Source organism: Camelina sativa, chromosome 14, assembly GCF_030686135.1.
Source record: "Camelina sativa cultivar CO46 ecotype springtype chromosome 14, ASM3068613v1".
In the NCBI taxonomy this organism is placed as follows: Eukaryota; Viridiplantae; Streptophyta; class Magnoliopsida; order Brassicales; family Brassicaceae; genus Camelina; species Camelina sativa.
In genome coordinates, this window is record NC_141893.1 from 9,051,926 (window position 1) to 9,072,151 (window position 20,226).

Sequence of the window (20,226 nt, forward strand, 5' to 3'; positions counted from 1 at the left end):
AAATTATATATGAATATAGAAACAAAACTGGAGTGCACATTGGATTTTCAGTTTATTAATGTCTGAATGCAATATTAAACCATTTGAATAAATTTAATTTTTGTATAAACAAATGAAAGCACTAGAGGGAGTATTTAATCAGGCATTACATGATTATTATTATAATAGCTAATTATAGAATATTCCCTAGTAATTGGGAAAGGTAACCTGGCCAGTGTGTATGGTGCAAATTGTATGTAATACGTTGGCTCAATTTTCACTTTTCAATTTTCATATTATTAATTTGTAAAGCAGCAGGCTAATTCTCGTGCTTTTTCAACCTTTTTTAAGTTTTGTTTTCTGGTTGTAGAATTATTACACGAGTCTGTGGTCCATTAATCATATTAATTTGTTGTGATTAGTGAATTTTCAGTTAAGATTTTTTTTTTAAATGAATAATCCAAATTAGTTCTAGAAATTTTTTTTCGATGAATTATACATTACGCAAAATATCTACCATCACTCATAATTTAGAATGAGTTAAAATATTTGTGGAAATATCATAAAACTAATATGTTATAGAGATAGTATAATATAATAGAAAGAGTCCAAATGACTGCAAGAAATTCTTTTTGTCTTGTATTCTAGCTTTTTAAGTTGTGACCTAACAAAATAGATGTTTTAGGAAGGGAACTATAGATTTATAAATGAATGATTTAGTTTATCAACAACAATTGGGTGATTTAGTTATTTAGAAACTAATTAACATGTGAATTATTCGTTTTTTAGGGGAGCCGTTGAATTATATATATACGGCGGATGCATGGTCCACCGGTCACAAGCATGTCCACTACGGAAAGTGCCTACTATTTGTGCTTAGTGCTGCTACTAACCATATTGTATAAGGGATATTTATATTTTAATTTTAATTCATTTTAAAATTAACGAAAACTTATGACCATTAATCTAAAGTTCAAATTATAGTGGACTGTGAGAGAAATCATATTATATTGAACATTTACGCATATAAATAGTTAAATTACTGATATCATATTTAATTTCTTTCAAAGCAAAGACGATATTTCTTAATATAATTAATCTCTTAGGTTATACTAATTCACATGCCTTAATAAAATGTTGTTAGTCTGAAATTCAATTTATGGATATCTCATTTGTTTAATTAGTAAGGATTTATACCTGCATGTGTGTGTGATGTACTTTAAAATCACAAACCATAAAACAGAAAGTTTACAAAAACAATAAACATTTTACCAATTTTGGGAAGGTGTAGGGTTTATAACTCTTTAACATATTATCAGCTACGTAAATTTTATCACTACCATTTTTGTTAAGCTTTTTAATTTATTTATGATTATCTTAAGTATCGACTTTTGGGAATTGGCTTAATAAAAAGAAAGTATGAGCTTCAAGAGGGATCCCTGCATATATATGAAAGCATTACAGGATAGATTCATACGCAATTTGGTTTAAGGGAGCTGAATTCGTACGTGAAGCTCATGTGAGGTTGTTGCGAGGTCGTATGAATCGAGTGTAAAACAGTCTCTTCCGTACGTGTGCATGTATTCAGTTATCATGAAGTTCCGTTATGTAAAAAGTTAGCTAGAGTTTCACGATCACTAATTACAAAAATAATGTTGTTTATAGTGAAAATTTATCATGGAAATTTGAAAACTAACTTGTGAGGGATATTTTTGAAATCGTCCTCCAAGAAAGAGAAGTAGAAACCAGAAAGTGAAGAGAATGCTTTATGTTTTGTCGAAGGACTATAAAATTCGCATACGAAAATGATGAGAGTTGTAAAGTTTACCAATGAGGCTGGAGATTCCATATTTATGTTCAACACTACTATTGTGTGCATTACTGATTGTTTCTGTTTATCACGTGAATGATTAATAACCACTTTTTAAAACGAGTGTTGCAAAATAAATGTTTCCATATAAAAGAGTATTTACCCGGTCTGGCTTATATTCTTAATTAGTTCTTACATTATTGTTCACACTTCACATTGTTAATTGTTTCAAACTAATTAGTTATTATAGTGTTTACAAATTACATGTCAAAATTACTACATTCACATTTTGAAAAACACAACGTTTAATTTGTTTGTTAAAAATATTTTACTGCATGTAAACGCAATTGGCAAACAAGATTTCTTTTATCAGCTCACGTTTACTACATATAAAAATAAATTATCATGGTATTTATAACTACGAAAACCAAAAATAAAAAGAAAGTAAATTATCACGTTATAATTTTAAAAGTGTGGATTCATAGTGTGTGTGTGTGTGCGCATATGCTAAATATAAACATAGACAGGCATATAAAATAGAGATAAAACAAAAATGGCAAAGGCAAAGAATCCATCAAACTCTGTAGTTTATATACTAAGTGTCGACCTTTTAGCACGACTAGAAAGTTCCATTTCTAGTGGGTGGATTCGATCGATAATTTCACCTTTTATATATACAGTTTTATGATTATTATTATTATTTAAAAAAAACTAATAATAAAAGTCTTGTTTTTTTTGGGAATATTTGATAGTGGTGAAGAAAAAAAAAAGCACCGGTGAAGAATAAACTTAGTTGGGTTGGGTCACTCTTTTGATTCTCTTAACGGCCCAAAAAGGGTCTTATTGGATTCTCGTAACGGCCTATGTTCATTAAGAAAAAAAAAATTTAGGGAATACCGAATACATTTTCGGGGTATTGAACCCGACGTGAATCGAACACGCAACCTTCTGATCTGGAGTCAGACGCGCTACCATTGCGCCACGGATCCCCTTGTTTAATTATTACCTATAACTTTATATAGTCTATAATATACAGAATTGAAATAAAACATGGAAATTGTTTGGTCCTTCATTGGCATGAAATGGCGTCCATTGATTCTCTCCAATTCCACTCTCTCTGCAATGTCCAGGTAAAATCGAACCCATTTCTTCTACCAATACTGCTGCGTTCTCCTCTATCTAATTCTTGATTTTTCCGGTGAATTTTTTCTTAAATCTCGCGTCTTTTGTTGTTGTTGTTGTTGTTTTGGTACCCTAGTCGTCGATTGGAAGAAGAGCCAAGCTTCGGATTCCTTCAAATCTGGTTGTGTTCAGAAGAAGACCCGTGAATCTCAACTGGGTTCAAGTCGAAACTAAGCGAAGATTCGTGTGCAGAGCGATTGGTGATTCCTCGACTCCAGATGAAGATATTCAGAATACTCAGAATGATGATGATGTTGTTGTTGTTGTTGCTAGCACTGAGAGTAACACTCCCAGTGATTCCGAGAACTCAGTTTCGAGATTCCGGAGTATGATTACCACACTCCCTCCTGTCGTCTTCGTGGTATGTATGATTCTTCTCTCTTATCGCTTCAAGTTTTGATTTTTATTTTATTTTCCTGTAAAAATCTGGTTTTGATTGATCTCTCCTTCACTATGATAGTGGAACTATAGATTTCACATCTGTTAGATGTTCCCTAAGTTTTTGAATCTGTTCTGACTTTTCTGGATAGTGAATTAGTTTACTGTCCTGAATAGGAAATGTTATACGTTCTTAGTTACGTTAAGCCTTCTTTTCTTTGATTGGTTTATGTTAGTGTTTAGATTCTGATGATTCTTCTGTTCATTGGTGTCTTACGGCATATGGATTTGGATTGTTTATTTGGTTATTACAAATTCTTCTCTGCTTTAGATGAAAAAATGCTCAGGGAACGGCATTTGGATCGGGATCTGCATTGCAGCTACAGTTTTGGTCGCGGCTGTTAGGACTTATGTAGTCAGAAAATCAAGAGATAACCAACCTGCTGGCTCGGTTGCTGATCTTGTGAGACGTGGCCAGCTGAGATCTGGTGATAGAAGAGGCATGTATGAAACTCAACACACACACTCTTTATCTTCTTTACAATTCTCACTCCACATAACTTACTAGTTTTTGACTGTACAGTACCAAATCTTTGATTCATGTAGATGGATGTGTGTTACACATATGGTCTAACTTGTCTAATCCTATGATGTTTTCCATTTTCTTTATCAGCTCCAAATCTCTTAACTACGAGGATCCATTCAACAATCCATTTGTGAAACTTGATAAAGGAAACTCAACAGTAGAGATGTGCGGGAAAGTCTATCGGCTAGCTCCAGTCACACTTACAGAGAAAGAACAAACTATTCATCAGAAAAGAAGGTCAAGAGCTTACCAATGGAAGAGACCAACGACTTTTCTCAAAGAAGGAGACTCGATACCGCCTGATGTTGATCCTGATACAATCAGATGGATACCAGCTAATCATCCGTTTGCAACCACGGTTAGCGATATAGATCAAGACCTTGCCCAGACCAATGTTTACCAGAAGCAAGGTGTTCCTTTCCGGATTCGAGCTGAGCATGAAGCTATGCAGAAGAAGCTCGAAGCTTTACAGAATGTAAGCTTTTTTTCTTTCTCTGAGAGCTAATATTTGTATTTTCCGGGGAATCAGTAGGGTATCAGAATTATGATTGATGAGTTTGTTTGGTACAGGAGGAGAAGTTGAATAATCTGAGTATTGATAGTCAAAATGCCAGAGAATTTCAGAGACCATACAAGCTCGGAACCAAGCTCGAAGGTGAAAATATCCAGAAGAATTCTCAGGACAATGTTACTGGCAATTCATCCTCTGAGGAGACGCATAAGACCTGAGACTCATTAAGCTAATTGTAAATACAGTTTTTCCCTCGAGAATCACACTTGCGTTCCAAGAAACTGGAGATTGTCTTTGTAGTAAAACCTCCAAAAGCCTAAATCTATGTCTTTTTTTTTTGCCATCAGAATTTGGTTCCAAGGTATTGGTCATGGAAATTAGAAAGAGAGAAAATATTAAGGATTATTAGATTGCTTTTAATTATAAAACAGGAAAAAGAAAGAAACAAAAACGAAATGAAGGTATCTGAGAATCAAAACAAAAAGGGGATGAAGAGAATCTTAAGTACACAGAGCAAATGAAGAAGAAGAATCAAGGTTACAAATTATATATCCTTAGAAGGAGCAGAAGCTTGAGCTTGAGCTCCAAAGGCAAAGTAGTCTGTGATAACTTCCAAAGGCATGCCTTTAGTCTCCGGGACTTTCATGTAAACGAAGATCCATGAGATAACGCAGACCGCAGCGTAAATGCTGAAAACACCAACTAGTCCGATGGAGCTGAGGAGTACAGGAAGTGAGTACGTGACAATAATGTCTCCTATCCAGAAAACCATAGCGCAGATGGCAATGCAGAGACCACGGACTCTTGTTGGGAAGATTTCAGAACAGAGGATGTTTGGAATCGGACCGTAACCCATCACGAAGAAGCAGAAGTAGAGCACGACACAGCTCGTGGAGAGTGCTGCGTTCACGACTTTGCTGATGTGGACAAGCTCGCTAATGACGAGAATGATAAGTGAGACGATGAGAACTGGAATTGTCCAGAGAAGTAATGACCTGCAAAGTGAAACAGAGATGATTTCAGAATCATGAGCCAAACAAGGAAATATGTAAAAGAATCTTATGGGTTTTGATATATATACCTTCTTCCAGAGACATCCATGAGTCTCATGGCAACGACAATGGCTGGGAGCATGAGTAAAGTTGTTAAACCGCTGATGAGGAATGATGCTGAGATGGAACTTAGTCCGAAGCTCGAAAGAAGAATATCTACACCAGCCCGTTCAAGAATCTGAGGAGTGTAGTAGAGAACTCCATTGATACCCGAAAACTGCATACAAGGTTAACAAAAAGCCCACAATGTTAAAGGATATAAAGAACTCGAGATAATCCAAGAAGTGATAGACTGATAGATCTAAGAGTGTTTGTGAGTGACCAGTCAAAAGTTTCATCGTACCTGCTGTAGTATCTGAATGCCAACACCAACGACCAACGCACGCTTGACACCAGGTTCAAGAAGAGCAGACCAGAGTGGTCCAGAGGCAGCGGTTTTCTCAGGGGGAACCATGGCAGATCCAAGCATTGATTTAGGACCAAGAACGGATCTGCTTACAAGTGCAGAAGCGTGAATGTAGCTGCCTCCACCATCAGGACCTCCTGGAACAGAAATGATCGAGCCACGGCGAGATTCAGTTCCATCTTCTTTAAGATAATACCTTTTGTATTCGCCGTTTTCATATCTATATCCCATATGCCAACCACCACCAATTCCCATACTGCTTTCACCGTTGCCTTGCATAAGAGTACTGTGTCGTCTCATGCTCAATGTGCTTCCGCTTGTAGGATGCGGGATCATGTCCTTATCCATGCTAGTTGTCTGGCGTGACATTAACGGGCTACGAAGATCGTTATCCGAGTCATCATCATCACCCGCACCATCATCACTTGCATAGTCATCATTGTCTTTGTTGTAATGGCTCTCTATGTCCTTCTCCCAATGAGCAGGTTTACCGTGAGGCGCATCAGCATTAGTACTGAACATGCTTCCGAAATGAGGGAAGATCCCACTCCGCGTGTTTCCGCCTGCTTCTGGCATCTTCTCGTGGAGACTGCCAAATAAATTGACAAGTGGATCTTTAAGGATCATGCTTTGGTTTGCTAAGCTACCGTGGCGAGAGCGTAAAGCAAGTGAGCTCTGGTGTTCAGGGACAGGTCTAGCAATGTAGGATTGATTCTCGTGTGTTCCGTAAAGACGCATTTGTCCATCTTCATCAACGGTTTCAAGCGCATCATCTCCTTCATGATCTTCCAAAGTTACTAAGAGATCCTCCATTGTTTTCTCTCCTCCTGTATCTAGTCCTTCAACTAGCAAAGCCATCTCATCTGCAAATGTATAACAAGAACAACGTTAAAAGCGTAATCTGAGTGATATATATAACCGAAGAAAGATAGAGAGAAGGAACCTTACCGGTAACATCTTCTCTGCCACATAACTGTTGAAGAACCTTCTTAGCCTCGTCCATCCTTCCTTTACTAACCAACCAACGAGGAGACTCGGGCAAGAAAAACACGGAGAGAAACAAATAAACAAGAGAAGGGATGGAGAGGACACCGAGCATCCCTCTCCAGCTAGGCGAATCGCTTAGGGACATAGTGAAAACCATACAGTAAGACAAAAACATTCCACCAGAGCCAAGAAACTGAGGGAGAGTATTCAACTGCCCTCTGATCTCCGGAGGAGCGGTTTCAGAGATGTAAACAGGGACAAGCGTGACAGCGAGTCCAGCACCAAACCCATTAAGAAGCCTAGCAAAGCACAGAACATAGACATTGGGAGACCATAGCATGATCAAACCGCATACGAAATACATAACTGATGATAAAATCAGCATGGGACGTCTCCCGAGCCAATCAGATATGGGTCCTGAGCAAGTCGTGATGACCGTGGCACCGATCAGTGACATAGCAACCACAAGACCCTGAACAGAGGTTGGTAGATTCAAGTCTTTGTTGATATAAACCATAGCTCCTGCAAATCAAATCCAATACACAACATTGCAACACTTTCAAATCTCAAATGATCCAAAAGCAACAACAAAGAGTAAAAAACAAAAAAAAAAAAAAAAAAAAAGAGACAAACCAGCAATGGTGGCATTGTCCCATCCTTGCAAGAAATTGCCGATAGTGGCGGCGAGAGCAACGAGTGTCGCTCCCTTCATTGTTCAACCAACCCTAAAACACACACCAACCAAAAAAATTTCAAATCAAATACAGTGATTCCCTATTTTAAAGTTTCTAAACTTTCAGTCAAACCATATAAACAAAAAGAATATATTCCAAATCCAGATCTAAATCTTCACCAATTCACAAAATGTTAAGTGTAATACAACCCCATAATTTTTTTTTAACTCAATTAGACTAAAAAAAAACTCTAAACACAAACTCATCAAATGGTAATGAAAATATACAGTACCGTAGAAAGGGAATAGAAAAAAAAGAAAAAAAGATTTGCTTTTTTTAAGTTTCCTCAGTTAGAAGAGCAGAGCAAAAGAGATTTACAAACAAAAAGAAGATAGCTTCACTTTCTGGGAAAAGAAAAGGTCTCACCTTTAGTAGAATTCTACGGCAATTACGAGGAAATGAGAAAGCTTTCTTCTTTGCCTTTAGTCTCTCCAATATATATAATTCAGAAGAAGAAGAAGAGGCGTTGAAATTGGTGTGATTTTGATTTGGACTCGTTTGAATGATTTTTGCCAAGTTTAGAGATTTTATTTTTTTTAAAAAAAATATATTTTTCAGACAAAACCTCCGGTCATGGAATCTACAATAAAGACAAAAAGAAAAATTGTTTTTTTTTTACAATTATTATTACTATGCAAAAATATATATATATATATATATATATGAGATCGGTTCCCAAGAGAGGGAGAATCTGCCGAGAAAATTCTCACCGCCGGGATTAGCTTTTTTTCTTTTGTCTCGGGAAAGTGAAAATTTTACATTCAGTTTTCTTCTGGCGGCTAAAAATATGAGGAGGAGAGCGATTTACGAAGAGAGTTTGTAATGGTTTTCCAAACTTTATATAGAAAACTCATTTAGACTAATAAAAAATTCTAAGCCTTCTTTGTATTATCAAAAAGTTTTACAAGATATGGGGAAAAAAAACAATACTATCTGAATTTTAATTTTTTTAAAAATCATTGTCATGACTCGTGTATGAGTAGATTTTAGAGGATGATAAGGTTTAAGAGGGGGGTCCTTCTATTGCAACATGGATTACGACTAACATTTTGGTTTTTTTCTTTTACGAAAACTTTAAATGTATGAAAGTTACATTGATCCCAATTGTATTGTATTGTGTTGATAAGAAAAGTGGTCGGGTCGTCTGTCACTTTCTTGTAAAAGTTTGACCTTTTTTTTAGTCATTTGTTCTTTTTCAAATTTATTAGGAAAAAACAAATTTTATTTTTCTATTTTGCATGGATGAACCTTTACAATATATTGGTTAATAAAACAAAATATTACTCCATAAGATTGTGTAAATGGTTTATTAACTAACCTAATATACTGAAAAACTTATTAGTCTGTTAGCAATTTACTGTTTATTACTTAAAAATGAGGTTTCAACCATTAAAACTAAAAAAGTAAATATTTTATCAACAGAACAAAAAGAAATAAGAACCCAATATCAAAACTTTTGTTGTCTTAAAATTAAATTTAAATAGGATAAGATATTCAAAGGTTGCACCAATAAAAAAGGATAAGATATTTAAATATATATAAATAAATTTAAAATAAAGAAAATTATGCCAAAATCTATCATAAATTGACCAATTTAAGTGCTTTAATGTTAAATCTTTGAGAAATTATATCAAAGATAAATATTTATTATTGTTATTATGGTTATTGTCCAAATATTTACTAATATTTATAATGGAAGAATTTGCCAAAATGCTGCAAATCAATCAGATGCTATTGATATTAAATTCATCAACAATCTATTTTTAGCAAAGACAAAAATTTAATCGTTAAACCAAATAATTTTTGTTTATAAACGAAAAAACAAAATCGAATCTCATAAATTGTTGTTATTTAAAACTTAACTTATATGGATGAAACAAAATATAAAAACAAGAAAAATTAACTCAAAAAACTTCATTAAGATGTGTTGAAATCTGATCGTCGTGATGTTGAGTTCATTAACTACTAAAAGTTTATATTAATAAAAATTTGTTTTATTAGTATTATCATAGTTATTATTAAAAAGTAAACTACTATTTAATATTTTATTGCGAAGTTTAATATATATTATGCTATTTTCGTCTATTGTTTTAATTGTTAAATTGTTATTCTTTGAACTCAGGTAATCCGGTGTTTTTCTATTCCAATAAAACGATAGTTATAGCACCAAAAATAAATTGAACACTAGTCGACATCTTTTTTTATCTTTCGCATGCATATCGTAAGTTATAGAATCTTAAGAAGTTCAGTAGTAAATATTTGTATATAAGTAATATATTATATATTTATATACATTTATATACATATAAGTTATAGTATCCAAATCGCAGAAGAGACCAAAAAGAAACAGCAATGAAGGTGAAAACGTTTTATTAAATTAGGACCGGATCAATGTGGAACATGCAAAAACAGAGGATCCACGTTATAATTCAACATCTCAATCGATGTCGCAAGTTAATAACGTGTTCATTGGTATCTTTTCCATTATATTCCTTTCGTAATCTTCTATTCTCATATGACATAAATACATAATCATTTAAATTTTCAAATTTTTCAATTTAGAACAACATACATAAGTGCACATCCTAAATACAAGCTATTGGATTACCAAATATACATCAATACGAACACTAAACATAGTCCGGATGACAAAATTCTACGTAACGGAAGTACGGAATATTCCAAAGATATTTACAACAACTTGTCTATCAAATCAAAATCAAATATTTCAACTTGGGATTGTCACACTTTGAATCATAAGATTGATGGGGATTAACATTTTGGTGCTCATGTGATCATGTGGCTTAATTATATCAGCTAACTTCATAGAATCATAGACACAGACACACACAATCGTGGATCTACAGTAAATTTACGGTAAGAGAAAAGAAGACAATATAGGTTTTTTTCTTTATGGAAAAAATTGGAGGGAAATTATCAAAGATTAAATTAAAATTACTATTAAAAATGAAAATAAAAAATTAAGAGACAGATGGGGTTACTGCAACGCGAGACGAACATGGCGTCGATGAGAGGGCATGTGATTTTATAATATTAGTGCTTTGTCACTTTCTCACGCACCTTTTCATGCCCTACCAATTACTTCTCCTCTACTTGTATTTTCTATATTATAAATTTCAACAATGATAGCATATATATAGTTTTAAAAAAGAATTATGTGGCAAGTTGATGCTTTTATTAGTCAGCGCAGAGGCTATTTGTGTATGTATGAAGATCTAACGTCCATTTTTCATATTACTGGTAAGTGTATTAACTCTGAAATAATACTATTTTTTATCAAATAAAAACTCTATAATAATTGATATCATATATACAACCTAAGAAAGATAGACAACGGTCTTTTTCTTCATAGAGTTCGTGCTCCCAAATTATTCGAGCATCTCCGACCACGTGTCTCCACCTCAAACGGATCTTATGTATGTTTAATTATCATTTATTTTATTTTATACATTGTTTTTGTTGATTTTGTCCCTGCAAAAGAAATAGCATTTGTTTATTTCATTTATATACAAGTATGTCCTGTAAAGTTAGAACCAGTGAGTTTTTCAGTTGAACTTTTACATGATTCATGTTTTAAATGAATCCACTTTATGAAAAATATATGGTGTTAATTTTTTGTTCGTACTGCATAGTGGTTGGTGGGTCATCATTATAGAATTAAGTTTTACGTATTAGGTTGTAAAATATGCATATCTTAATCGGCCATTAACTGATTAAAAACTAGGATGCAGACGAAGATCCTTATCCTCCTGACTTTGTTATCAGAAATCTTGGTGGATTGACAGGTCAAACTTTGTTCTTTACAGAATAATATCTTATAACACTTCGTTGTTATCTCGTGTTTTATGAAATTTATATAGTATAATCAAGAATTTTGTATAAACAATCAGAAAAGTGAACAAAAGAAGAGCTAAGCTATCATCGATAATTAAGTTTAGCCTTCGTTCCTAGCTCCTTACCTTAAATACTGTCATTCAAAATAGCTTGACATGCTAAGTTGCTAACATTAAAGCCCACTAAATAACTTCTACATTAATGATTATCCTACTTTAACCACTCCCATGGAAAGGGTTAGTGATTATGGGCCGTAAAGATCCATGATTTAAGTATTTGTTTGATTAAAAGTGCCTACAATATGATTGGTGATTTCGAGACATGCGAAGAAGTTGCATTACCCATGATCAAAACATTTCGTTAGTTAAATTACATAGTTGCCTTGTTAGGCCACTTTTTAGGCTTTCTTATTGTTGAGATATTGAGGTTATATATCTTACCATCTAAAACATGAATCTGTGTAGTGCTTTTAGGCTTGTACAATGATTTATTTGATCTGTAGTGAAAAGAAATTGAAAAAAATCTTGATGTGAAAATCATCCTAATTCACCACCTCTATATATGTGGGCTCAATATGGGCTTGTTTAGGAGCAAGATCATATGTATCATACAGAGGCTTCCCTTACATGATTCCCACTGGCTGACCAGAGGCTTCTGGTTCTGCAGAGAACTTAATAAACGATATACAATTATTACTTGGATTCAAAGTAACCCCAGGGAAGACAAAACTAATCTTAAAGACACGGACTGTACACAAGATTCAGATTCAGACAACTTTACTCCAAAGCAAAAAAGAGCGACCTCTATCCAATCTTTAGCCTATATAAACAAACTCTTCTCTTACAATAACTTCATCAACTAACGAAAAACAATTAAACCAAAATGGTTCTCTCTTCGCCTTCAAGAATCCTCTGTTTTGCTCTTGCCTTATCCGCTGCATCTCTCTCCGTCTCTTTCGCTGCTTCCCACGATTACTCCATCGTCGGATATTCCCCCGAGGATTTGGAATCTCATGACAAACTCATCGAACTCTTCGAGAACTGGCTCTCCAGTTTCGAGAAAGCTTATGAAACCGTTGAAGAGAAGTTTCTTAGGTTCGAAGTTTTCAAGGACAATCTAAAGCACATCGATGAGACTAACAAGAAAGTGAAAAGCTACTGGCTGGGTCTCAACGAGTTTGCAGATTTGAGCCACGAAGAGTTCAAGAAAATGTATTTGGGGCTCAAGACTGATATAAAGAGACGCGATGAAGACAGATCTTACGAGGAGTTCGCTTATAAGGACGTAGAAGCTCTGCCTAGATCTGTTGACTGGAGAAAGAAAGGAGCTGTGGCTGACGTTAAGAACCAGGGCTCTTGCGGTAATCTAATATCTTGGTTTCTAATGTGTTATGTGTCAAACTTTAGACTCTTAATTAATTCAAATATTGTTTCACAGGAAGTTGTTGGGCGTTTTCAACCGTCGCTGCGGTGGAAGGTATAAACAAGATTGTGACAGGAAACTTGACAACATTGTCTGAACAAGAACTCATAGACTGTGACACGACCTACAACAATGGCTGCAACGGTGGTCTCATGGATTATGCTTTTGAGTACATTGTTAAAAACGGAGGTCTACGCAAGGAAGTGGACTATCCTTACTCTATGGAAGAAGGAACTTGCGAGATGCAAAAGGTTTTAGTAAATTCGAAAAGAAAAAGGAAAAAACACAAAGATGAAACTAAAAAACATAATAATAATTAAGCTGTCCGCGTTTTATTTAACCCTCTCTGTTTCCTAAATAGGATGAATCTGAAACGGTTACCATTAATGGACACCAAGATGTACCTACGAACGATGAGAAGAGCCTTTTGAAGGCATTGGCTCATCAGCCTATCAGTGTCGCTATTGACGCCTCTGGCAGAGAGTTCCAGTTCTACAGCGGCGTAAGTACAATATTAAACCTATGAATCAAGTAATTTGGTTAAATAAAACTCCCTGAAGTTTGAACCATTGTATTTTTATATATATAAAGGGCGTGTTTGATGGGAAGTGCGGGGTTGACCTAGACCACGGTGTGGCTGCGGTTGGGTATGGATCAAGCAAGGGTTCAGATTACATCATCGTAAGGAATTCTTGGGGACCAAAATGGGGAGAGAAGGGTTACATCAGGTTGAAGAGAAACACCGGGAAACCAGAGGGTCTCTGTGGTATCAACAAGATGGCCTCTTTCCCCACCAAAACTAAGTGATCAACAAATCATTCTCGCTTATCTGCATTTGATTATCATCTTCGTATCTATATGAATATTGTTGTCATGAAACTACAGTGTCTGTCTTTTTTTTCTCTTTTGATTTATCAATGGAAGTCTTCTAACAACTATGTGCGAATGATACCTATATATATGTAGCAGACAATCAACAAAGTTTATAGTACTAACCAAGAAGAAAGTGAAGTGAAACCTTAGGGAACTGGATATCAAAATGATGAAAAGAAAAGAAAAAAGCATTAAACTGAAAATTTTCTAATTCTAGGTAAGTAAATTGAAGAAAACAGAGAAAACGTGGTTTAAACAGTTTCTTGGGTAAGAAGCATATATAACAAAAACAAAAAACAAAAAACTCAAGTAAGACATAAGCAAAAATCTAGAAGCGATAAGTAGAAAAATAAACAAATGCATGTAACGTTCCTTTGTCCCAACTTGAATTGATCATCATCGCATTTGAAGCAAAGTGCTTGCCGAGGATTGCCCATTAACAATTGGTGGCTCAGTTTCGCCCTCATCATTATTATCTTGTTCATGCTCGTTGTCCTCTAACGATCTTCCCATAGTTTCCTTGGTGAAGAAATAAGTCACAAAGATTCCAGCAATACAAACGCCACCAAGAACCAAAAAAGCAATTCTCATACGGTTCACTTCGGGGTAAACCTGATTTATATCATCTCCGTCCATCTCCTTGGTAGCCCACAAGAACCCAACAGTGCCCACAATAGCCCCAAGCTTACCCACGGCACCGGATATCCCATGGCAAGTAGATCTAAACCTAGCAGGAAAAAGCTCCGCGGGAATAATAAAAGTGGTAGTGTTGGGACCAAAGTTGCAAAAGAAGAAAATCAAACCGTAGAGAACCATAAAGCCTTTCTTATTCTGCTCATGTTTTGACCAATACCAACTGTATGGAATCCCCGCGACTAAATAAATAACAGCCATGAAGAAAAACCCCATAATCTGGATTTTTACACGACCTATCTTGTCGATGAAGTAAACTGTGAACCAGTAACCGGGAATGGTAGAGCAAGCCGCAATGATGGCTCCTAATTCCGCAACTTCGAAGGCTGCGTCATAGACGTTTTCCGGGGTGGAGGAAGAAGGTTTATCAGAGTAGTGACTGAAGATTTGGGAGAGGAGGAGGTTGCTTGTGTAAAAGACCACATCAACTAGGAACCAATTAACGGAGGCTGCAAAGAGGTCACGGCCGTGGAGGTTGAGGAAGCGACGAGAAAATAGTTTGTAGGAAGCCGGTGGTGGCAGAGGTGGTGGCTCCGTCGTGGTCTCGTCGGAGAGATGAGATATTGACATGACTCTTTGCATGTCTTTTGCTGCTTGGACGATATTGTTTTCCACAAGTGCTGTGTATCTGCATGCATAAGTACTAATTCTAATTAAACTAAAGTATTTACAAAATCGACTTTACTTTCTTAACTCCTTTTTTGTCTGATGGATGCAATAATAGTGTGTTGGAAACTTGGAATTAAGAACTGTTTATGAAGAGTACGTGTGAGGATAGTTTAGTTATATATAATTTTAATGTAAAGACAAAACTTGCTTCATTAGCTGGAGCTGATACGGTGATTTACCTGAGGACCTGAGGTATATATAAATATTAAATGAAAGGATATAAAATAATATTTGCTGTTGTATTGATTAAAAAATAATGTAGACATATGATTGGTGGAAACTTGGGATGGCTAATGTTGAATAATGAATATACAGAAAAGGATAAGAGGCGTATAAGGTATATACCATAGTGTTATGCTATCTTATCCCTCACAAAGTCAATGACTCCTTCGGAACAAAATACCAACTTGTAAGTTGTAACCCTTAAATAAGTGATACCTACCTATATTCATAAAACCTAGCTATTAAAACATACAAAAAAAAAAATCTAATAATATGTTTTAAGGAATCTAATATTATATATGTGTGTGAGATATCAGAACCATTATATCAAAGGAATATTCGTTTTAATCACGTCAATTACTTACTTACTAGAAAATACAGTTAAACTTGTTTTTGGTTTGGTATAACACACAATTACAATGTTCCTAAACTAGAGAAGAGCTCACACAAACAAAGAAATAAATAAATTCGTTCTAAGTCAAATGTATGGTGACAAATACGTTCCTTCACTCATCAAAACATCAAGACAACTGTTTTTGTAATAAAAAAAACAATAATTTAATTTAGTTCTACACAATGATCAAATCTAGTAGCTTTTAGTTTTAAGCAAATAAAAATAGTGAGCAAGAACGTCCTGCATTACGTCCTAACTGATTTGTGATTGGCAAAATTATGTAAATAAATAATAATTATAATTAATATTTGTAAACAAAAATAGAGATGATGGACGGACCTTGCGGTTTCAGGCATCAACATACGCCAATAGAACGTCAATGCAGCCGGAAGAGCACCGATCATAAGTATAAGTCTCCACGCCACGTCAGCTTCAGCCGGAGCCTCCTTAACCACCTCAAACCCATTGCCACCGCTCTTAAACGCCACGCAAACAGCCATGGTGACGGCAGAGCTAACCAAAATCCCCAACCCTTGCATCGAGAACACGGCAGCTATGAACGCGCCACGTGTCCTCTTGTTAGCAAACTCGGACATGATGGTAGCGGAAAGCGGGTAATCACCACCGATACCAAGACCAAGAATAAACCGGAAAAAACCGAGGCTAACCATGACACAAGAGCGACGAGTCGTGCACACGGAGAAACCACAACCGAAGGAGCTGAGGATCATGATGACTAAACAGAGTCCGTAGACTCTGCGACGACCGACTCGGTCACCGAGGTAACCGAAGATGAGTTGACCAGCGGCTGTACCGAGTAGAGCGATGGCGTAAGAAGTTGAAAGAACGGCTGTGTTGATCGAGTCACCGTTGTAATAAACATGGCTGATCATTTTCATGACCGGTGCGATGCAGAAAAGATCGTATGCGTCGGTGAAAAGACCCATTCCTGCGACTATGATCGCTTTGAAATGGTACCATTGTATTCGAGCTGCATCAAGCGACGACAATATCTTTATTGCCATCTTTGCTTTCTTCTCCACTCTCTGCGATTCTGAATCCAGAGCTTTCTTCTTTTTTTCTTTTTCTTTCTCTTTGTTTTGTTTATCAAGATTTCGAATTCATGAGAAGACAAAGTACGAAAACAGGACAATGATTCTTATAACGACTTAACTTTTTGTAAAATTTCATTATTTTTATTTCTATGAGCATGGAATATGCTTATGATTTGACTCCGAGGAAGACTTGGTCCTTTTTGATATTTATTTATGTTGTCACGATGGGCACAAACCTGAACATCATATTGTTTGGAAATTTCCAGCAGTTTAGAAATTAGTAACCAAATAAAACCTGAATTCTTTTTACTAGTCGGTTTAATACAGTTGGCTTTGGTTTTGATTCACTTACTGAGAAGAGTGGACAAGTGACAACTGACAACATTAGTGGTACGGCGAGTTTTAGACACAAAGATTCTCAGTTGATGATGAGCAAGCAAAATCGACGGTGTCATGTCCTAAAAGATGAACAAAGAGTAAATGATCTGTCCTTTACATGAGGTTTGATTGGCCTAGCTTCTGTATCCATTAACACAAAAAGATTTACAGAGATCCTGAAGTTTTCAACTTGTAGGAATCTCCGGTTTAGTTAAGAGTCTTTGTGTCTGATGATGACAGCCTCGAAGATACCATCTGATCGGAAATTAGGAGAGAATAGCCGTGGATCAACTGGTCCTGGGAGGCTAAAGCACATCTTGAACGGTCCAGAGGGACACAGCTTCCGGATATTCATTTCGAAAACCCGAGAATGCCTCTTGATTGTTTTCTCACCTGTCGTAGTTGTTCCTTCAAGTATCACCTTACCATCTGATTCAATCTCACAGCTGAATTCACCTGCACACAAAATAACCAAACCAATTCATGTGTTTCATCACTTATACCCGATGAGACCTATGGAAATAGTCAGATGGGTAACAACAACAAAGCATGACTATACCGTAATCTTTGCGGACACCAGGCAAAGCAACTTGAAAAAAGTAAGCAACTTTGTTGACACCAATGTCAACAACACCAACAGATGGTCCTAGCGTTCCTTTACTGGCTGTTCCGGTAGTGACAACCGACGGTTCTGCATCACATTCCTTCATGTCAGGAGGAGGAACAGGTATAACTGCCTGACTGGTGGGTTTATCTGTTCTGTCTCTTTCCATAAGCGTTTCACCATTCTTGTTTGCTGCCTTTTTTGATGAGTTCTTGAACCGTTTTCTCTTGTATGTCTCCCGAAATCTTTCAGGGGTTTTACTCATTCCAGAAACAACAGTATGACCAACAACTGCTTCTTCTTCCTCTTTCTTAGAAACAACAGTATGACCAACAACTGCTTCTTCTTCCTCTTTCTTAGAAACAACAGTATGACCAACAACTGCTTCTTCTTCCTCTTTCTTTCGCTTGCATGTTTCTCCAAGCTCCACAAAAGAATAGTAGTCTTGGTCAGAGACAATTCCATTGGATACCGTTCCACCGTTTCTTAAGCAATCCTGCTCCACTCCCTGGCTTTCTGGAATGTCCACAGAGAGTCTATCTGGTTTACTGATCACGCAACTAACAACTGCTTCTTCCTCTTTCTTTCTCTTGCATGTTTCTCGAGGCTCTCCAGATGAATTGTAGTCTTCACTAGTGACGAGTCCATTAGATGTCGCTGCATCCCCATTTCTCGAACAGTCCTGCTCTGTTCCCCGGCTCTCATCCAGCTGCACACGTGGAGGACACAGAGACATGACCCTATCGATTTTAAGGTCATTCAAACGCGACAAGCATCTGAATCTTTGAAGCTCTTCCTTCCTTACAAAGTCCAGTGCAGGTTCATCGATAACAACAACCCCTTTCACAATCTCGTGGCTTGGGGAATACCTTTTCTGCTGGTGAAGATTCGTGGGGAAAAAAGACGTGAACTGAGGAAACTCTCCAATGGGTTCCATAGGTAGATATCCCTTGAGATACATATAAATCATGTCAGGATGGACAACGAGGCTAGACTTGGCGTTTCTCAGTACATTATAGTAGAGGTTCTGTAGCTGCGCAACAGTGAGAGAGGAAGATCCAACGTGCATCAAAGTGTAAGGTGGTAAACCTTTAGCTAATCTCTGAGAAGCTGAGCATCTTGGGTTATCAGAATACACATCAGGACCCAAATAATTACTCATGATGAAATTAACCAAGAAGTACTGATCGCTCGATAACCCATCGCTACACAGACTCATGTTTTTTTGATACCAGCAAATGGGGCAAATATATATCAATGAACCCTGCATAACATATGATAGTGGCAGCATCATGCAGTGTCACATACATGGAAACAATATATAAAGGACATTCCCAAAATGTTAGGCACATGAGTGTCTTCAAATATTCCAGATTCAGTCATATAAATTTCCACCATTGTCTAGTTAATCATTTTGAATAGTGAATTATATCCAAATTTAACCAGAAAAAACTCCAATAAATGCAGAAACCAGAAAGCTCATTCTGAGTAGCTCTTCTAGTTCAAAGTGAAAAAAAAAATTTCCTAAAAATCCCAAAGGTCCATAACGCTTGAAGACGAGACTGTTAGTACTCTCTATTGCAAGAATCGAATCCACATTGTTGTTTACAATAACACACAACACAGGAGATAAAAATGGGGTTTTCAAAAACTCTTACTTAAAAAAAGGCCATCGATTTGTGAAAATCAAGCCAACATTGCAATTGTACTACTAATCACACATTTCATTGCGAAAACGAGAAGAAACCCCGAAACTAAACATCAGTGGGCAATGATTAACAAAAGAAAATGTGACTTTTGGTACCTTTGATTTTGTCGTGATATTGCTTCTAAGCTTCGGAGGATGAAGGGAAGGAAGGAGCAAAGAAGAGAGATTTTTTTTTTTTGTGTGTGTTCTGTTCTGCTGAATTATCAAAGTTCTGGTAGGGGATGGGGTCCTTTTGCTCGTTACACGTGGCTACCACGTGGGACCCTCAAAATAACCGCATTTGGAGGTATCACTTGTCACTTCCCCTCACCACGTGCCGTCTTTGTTTTTAGAGTGTTTTTGGGCTTCTTTCATAAAGCCCCAAATGATGGTAACATAAAAGTAGGATTTTTAAATTTATTTTGTGTTTGAATGTTGATGACAAAAACGAGTCCAAGAAGGGTAAGAGAAATAGAGGAATCTGAGCAGAAGATGATGGTCATAAACAGAGTAACTTATCAGTCTAGAAACTCTGTACAGACATGGAGAAGAGAAGACTCCTCGAGCTAAGATACATATATGCACAGACGAGAAGCTAAGTCAACACAATAGACATTCATTCCTCTTTAGTTACAATGCAGACTGCAGAGGAGTCGACTTTATAGGACTTCAGAATCTACCTTATAATCTTTCTTTACTAAACACTCTCCTATGCCTTGAAAGAGTAGTGTTTAGTGATAACAAGACTA

General features: G+C 36.3%; 5 protein-coding genes and 1 non-coding gene across 9 annotated transcripts; 2 read left to right on the forward strand and 4 right to left on the reverse strand.

Moving 5' to 3' along the window:
• Nucleotides 1-2,706: 2,706 nt before the first annotated feature.
• On the reverse strand, nt 2,707-2,778 carry TRNAW-CCA (transfer RNA tryptophan (anticodon CCA)). The gene has a single exon. It is a non-coding gene; the product is annotated as a tRNA-Trp (tRNA).
• A 62-nt stretch (nt 2,779-2,840) lies between these two features.
• LOC104740776 (protein MULTIPLE CHLOROPLAST DIVISION SITE 1) lies at nt 2,841-4,792 on the forward strand. 2 transcript variants are annotated; one of them, XM_010461472.2, is made up of 5 exons: nt 2,841-2,919; nt 3,048-3,332; nt 3,681-3,853; nt 4,023-4,410; nt 4,506-4,792. In XM_010461472.2, the coding sequence occupies exons 1-5, from the start codon at nt 2,872-2,874 to the stop codon at nt 4,662-4,664; spliced, it is 1,053 nt and encodes a 350-aa protein (XP_010459774.1). In that variant the 5' UTR covers nt 2,841-2,871; the 3' UTR covers nt 4,665-4,792. The 2 variants fall into 2 exon arrangements, 1 of the variants encoding a protein (XP_010459774.1); XR_015579357.1 differs by having other exon boundaries at nt 2,862-2,919; nt 3,681-3,849.
• Nucleotides 4,793-4,839: 47 nt separating this feature from the next.
• Nucleotides 4,840-9,133, reverse strand: LOC104740777 (monosaccharide-sensing protein 1). 3 transcript variants are annotated; one of them, XM_087483150.1, is made up of 7 exons: nt 8,336-9,133; nt 7,992-8,205; nt 7,525-7,616; nt 6,853-7,413; nt 5,842-6,767; nt 5,528-5,715; nt 4,840-5,441 (listed from the first exon to the last, which is right to left on the reverse strand). In XM_087483150.1, the coding sequence occupies exons 3-7, from the start codon at nt 7,601-7,603 to the stop codon at nt 4,991-4,993; spliced, it is 2,205 nt and encodes a 734-aa protein (XP_087339276.1). In that variant the 5' UTR covers nt 7,604-7,616; nt 7,992-8,205; nt 8,336-9,133; the 3' UTR covers nt 4,840-4,990. The 3 variants fall into 3 exon arrangements, with proteins under 3 accessions (XP_087339276.1, XP_087339277.1, XP_087339278.1); XM_087483151.1 differs by lacking the exon at nt 8,336-9,133 and having other exon boundaries at nt 7,992-8,254; XM_087483152.1 differs by lacking the exon at nt 8,336-9,133 and having other exon boundaries at nt 7,858-7,992.
• A 3,198-nt stretch (nt 9,134-12,331) lies between these two features.
• Nucleotides 12,332-13,837, forward strand: LOC104740778 (cysteine protease XCP2). The gene is made up of 4 exons (XM_010461474.2): nt 12,332-12,840; nt 12,918-13,153; nt 13,264-13,404; nt 13,494-13,837. The coding sequence occupies exons 1-4, from the start codon at nt 12,363-12,365 to the stop codon at nt 13,707-13,709; spliced, it is 1,071 nt and encodes a 356-aa protein (XP_010459776.2). The 5' UTR covers nt 12,332-12,362; the 3' UTR covers nt 13,710-13,837.
• A 125-nt stretch (nt 13,838-13,962) lies between these two features.
• On the reverse strand, nt 13,963-16,924 carry LOC104740779 (putative inorganic phosphate transporter 1-8). The gene is made up of 2 exons (XM_010461475.2): nt 16,093-16,924; nt 13,963-15,096 (listed from the first exon to the last, which is right to left on the reverse strand). Exons 1-2 carry the CDS (start codon nt 16,776-16,778, stop codon nt 14,172-14,174), a joined length of 1,611 nt encoding a protein of 536 aa, XP_010459777.2. The 5' UTR covers nt 16,779-16,924; the 3' UTR covers nt 13,963-14,171.
• Nucleotides 16,925-17,208: 284 nt separating this feature from the next.
• Nucleotides 17,209-19,679, reverse strand: LOC104740780 (increased DNA methylation 3-like). Its single transcript, XM_010461476.2, has 3 exons — nt 19,595-19,679; nt 17,746-19,054; nt 17,209-17,642 (listed from the first exon to the last, which is right to left on the reverse strand). Exons 2-3 carry the CDS (start codon nt 19,007-19,009, stop codon nt 17,398-17,400), a joined length of 1,509 nt encoding a protein of 502 aa, XP_010459778.2. The 5' UTR covers nt 19,010-19,054; nt 19,595-19,679; the 3' UTR covers nt 17,209-17,397.
• Between the last annotated feature and the right edge of the window lie 547 nt (nt 19,680-20,226).

Excerpts from the sequence above, each read along its gene's own strand:
- LOC104740778 (XM_010461474.2), top strand. The coding sequence starts at position 12,363 with ATGGTTCTCTCTTCGCCTTCAAGAATCCTCTGTTTTGCTCTTGCCTTA. Across the intron at positions 12,841-12,917 it reads TAAGAACCAGGGCTCTTGCG|GAAGTTGTTGGGCGTTTTCA; the intron begins GTAATCTAATAT and ends ATTGTTTCACAG. Across the intron at positions 13,405-13,493 it reads AGTTCCAGTTCTACAGCGGC|GGCGTGTTTGATGGGAAGTG; the intron begins GTAAGTACAATA and ends ATATATATAAAG.
- LOC104740779 (XM_010461475.2), bottom strand. The coding sequence starts at position 16,778 with ATGGCAATAAAGATATTGTCGTCGCTTGATGCAGCTCGAATACAATGG. Across the intron at positions 15,097-16,092 it reads TTGATGCCTGAAACCGCAAG|ATACACAGCACTTGTGGAAA; the intron begins GTCCGTCCATCA and ends TTATGCATGCAG.
- LOC104740780 (XM_010461476.2), bottom strand. The coding sequence starts at position 19,009 with ATGAGTCTGTGTAGCGATGGGTTATCGAGCGATCAGTACTTCTTGGTT. Across the intron at positions 17,643-17,745 it reads TGGTGTCCGCAAAGATTACG|GTGAATTCAGCTGTGAGATT; the intron begins GTATAGTCATGC and ends TTTTGTGTGCAG.
- LOC104740777 (XM_087483150.1), bottom strand. The coding sequence starts at position 7,603 with ATGAAGGGAGCGACACTCGTTGCTCTCGCCGCCACTATCGGCAATTTC. Across the intron at positions 6,768-6,852 it reads TGGCAGAGAAGATGTTACCG|ATGAGATGGCTTTGCTAGTT; the intron begins GTAAGGTTCCTT and ends ATACATTTGCAG. Across the intron at positions 5,442-5,527 it reads ATGGATGTCTCTGGAAGAAG|GTCATTACTTCTCTGGACAA; the intron begins GTATATATATCA and ends TTCACTTTGCAG.
- LOC104740776 (XM_010461472.2), top strand. The coding sequence starts at position 2,872 with ATGGCGTCCATTGATTCTCTCCAATTCCACTCTCTCTGCAATGTCCAG. Across the intron at positions 3,854-4,022 it reads TCTGGTGATAGAAGAGGCAT|CTCCAAATCTCTTAACTACG; the intron begins GTATGAAACTCA and ends TTTCTTTATCAG. Across the intron at positions 4,411-4,505 it reads AGCTCGAAGCTTTACAGAAT|GAGGAGAAGTTGAATAATCT; the intron begins GTAAGCTTTTTT and ends TGTTTGGTACAG.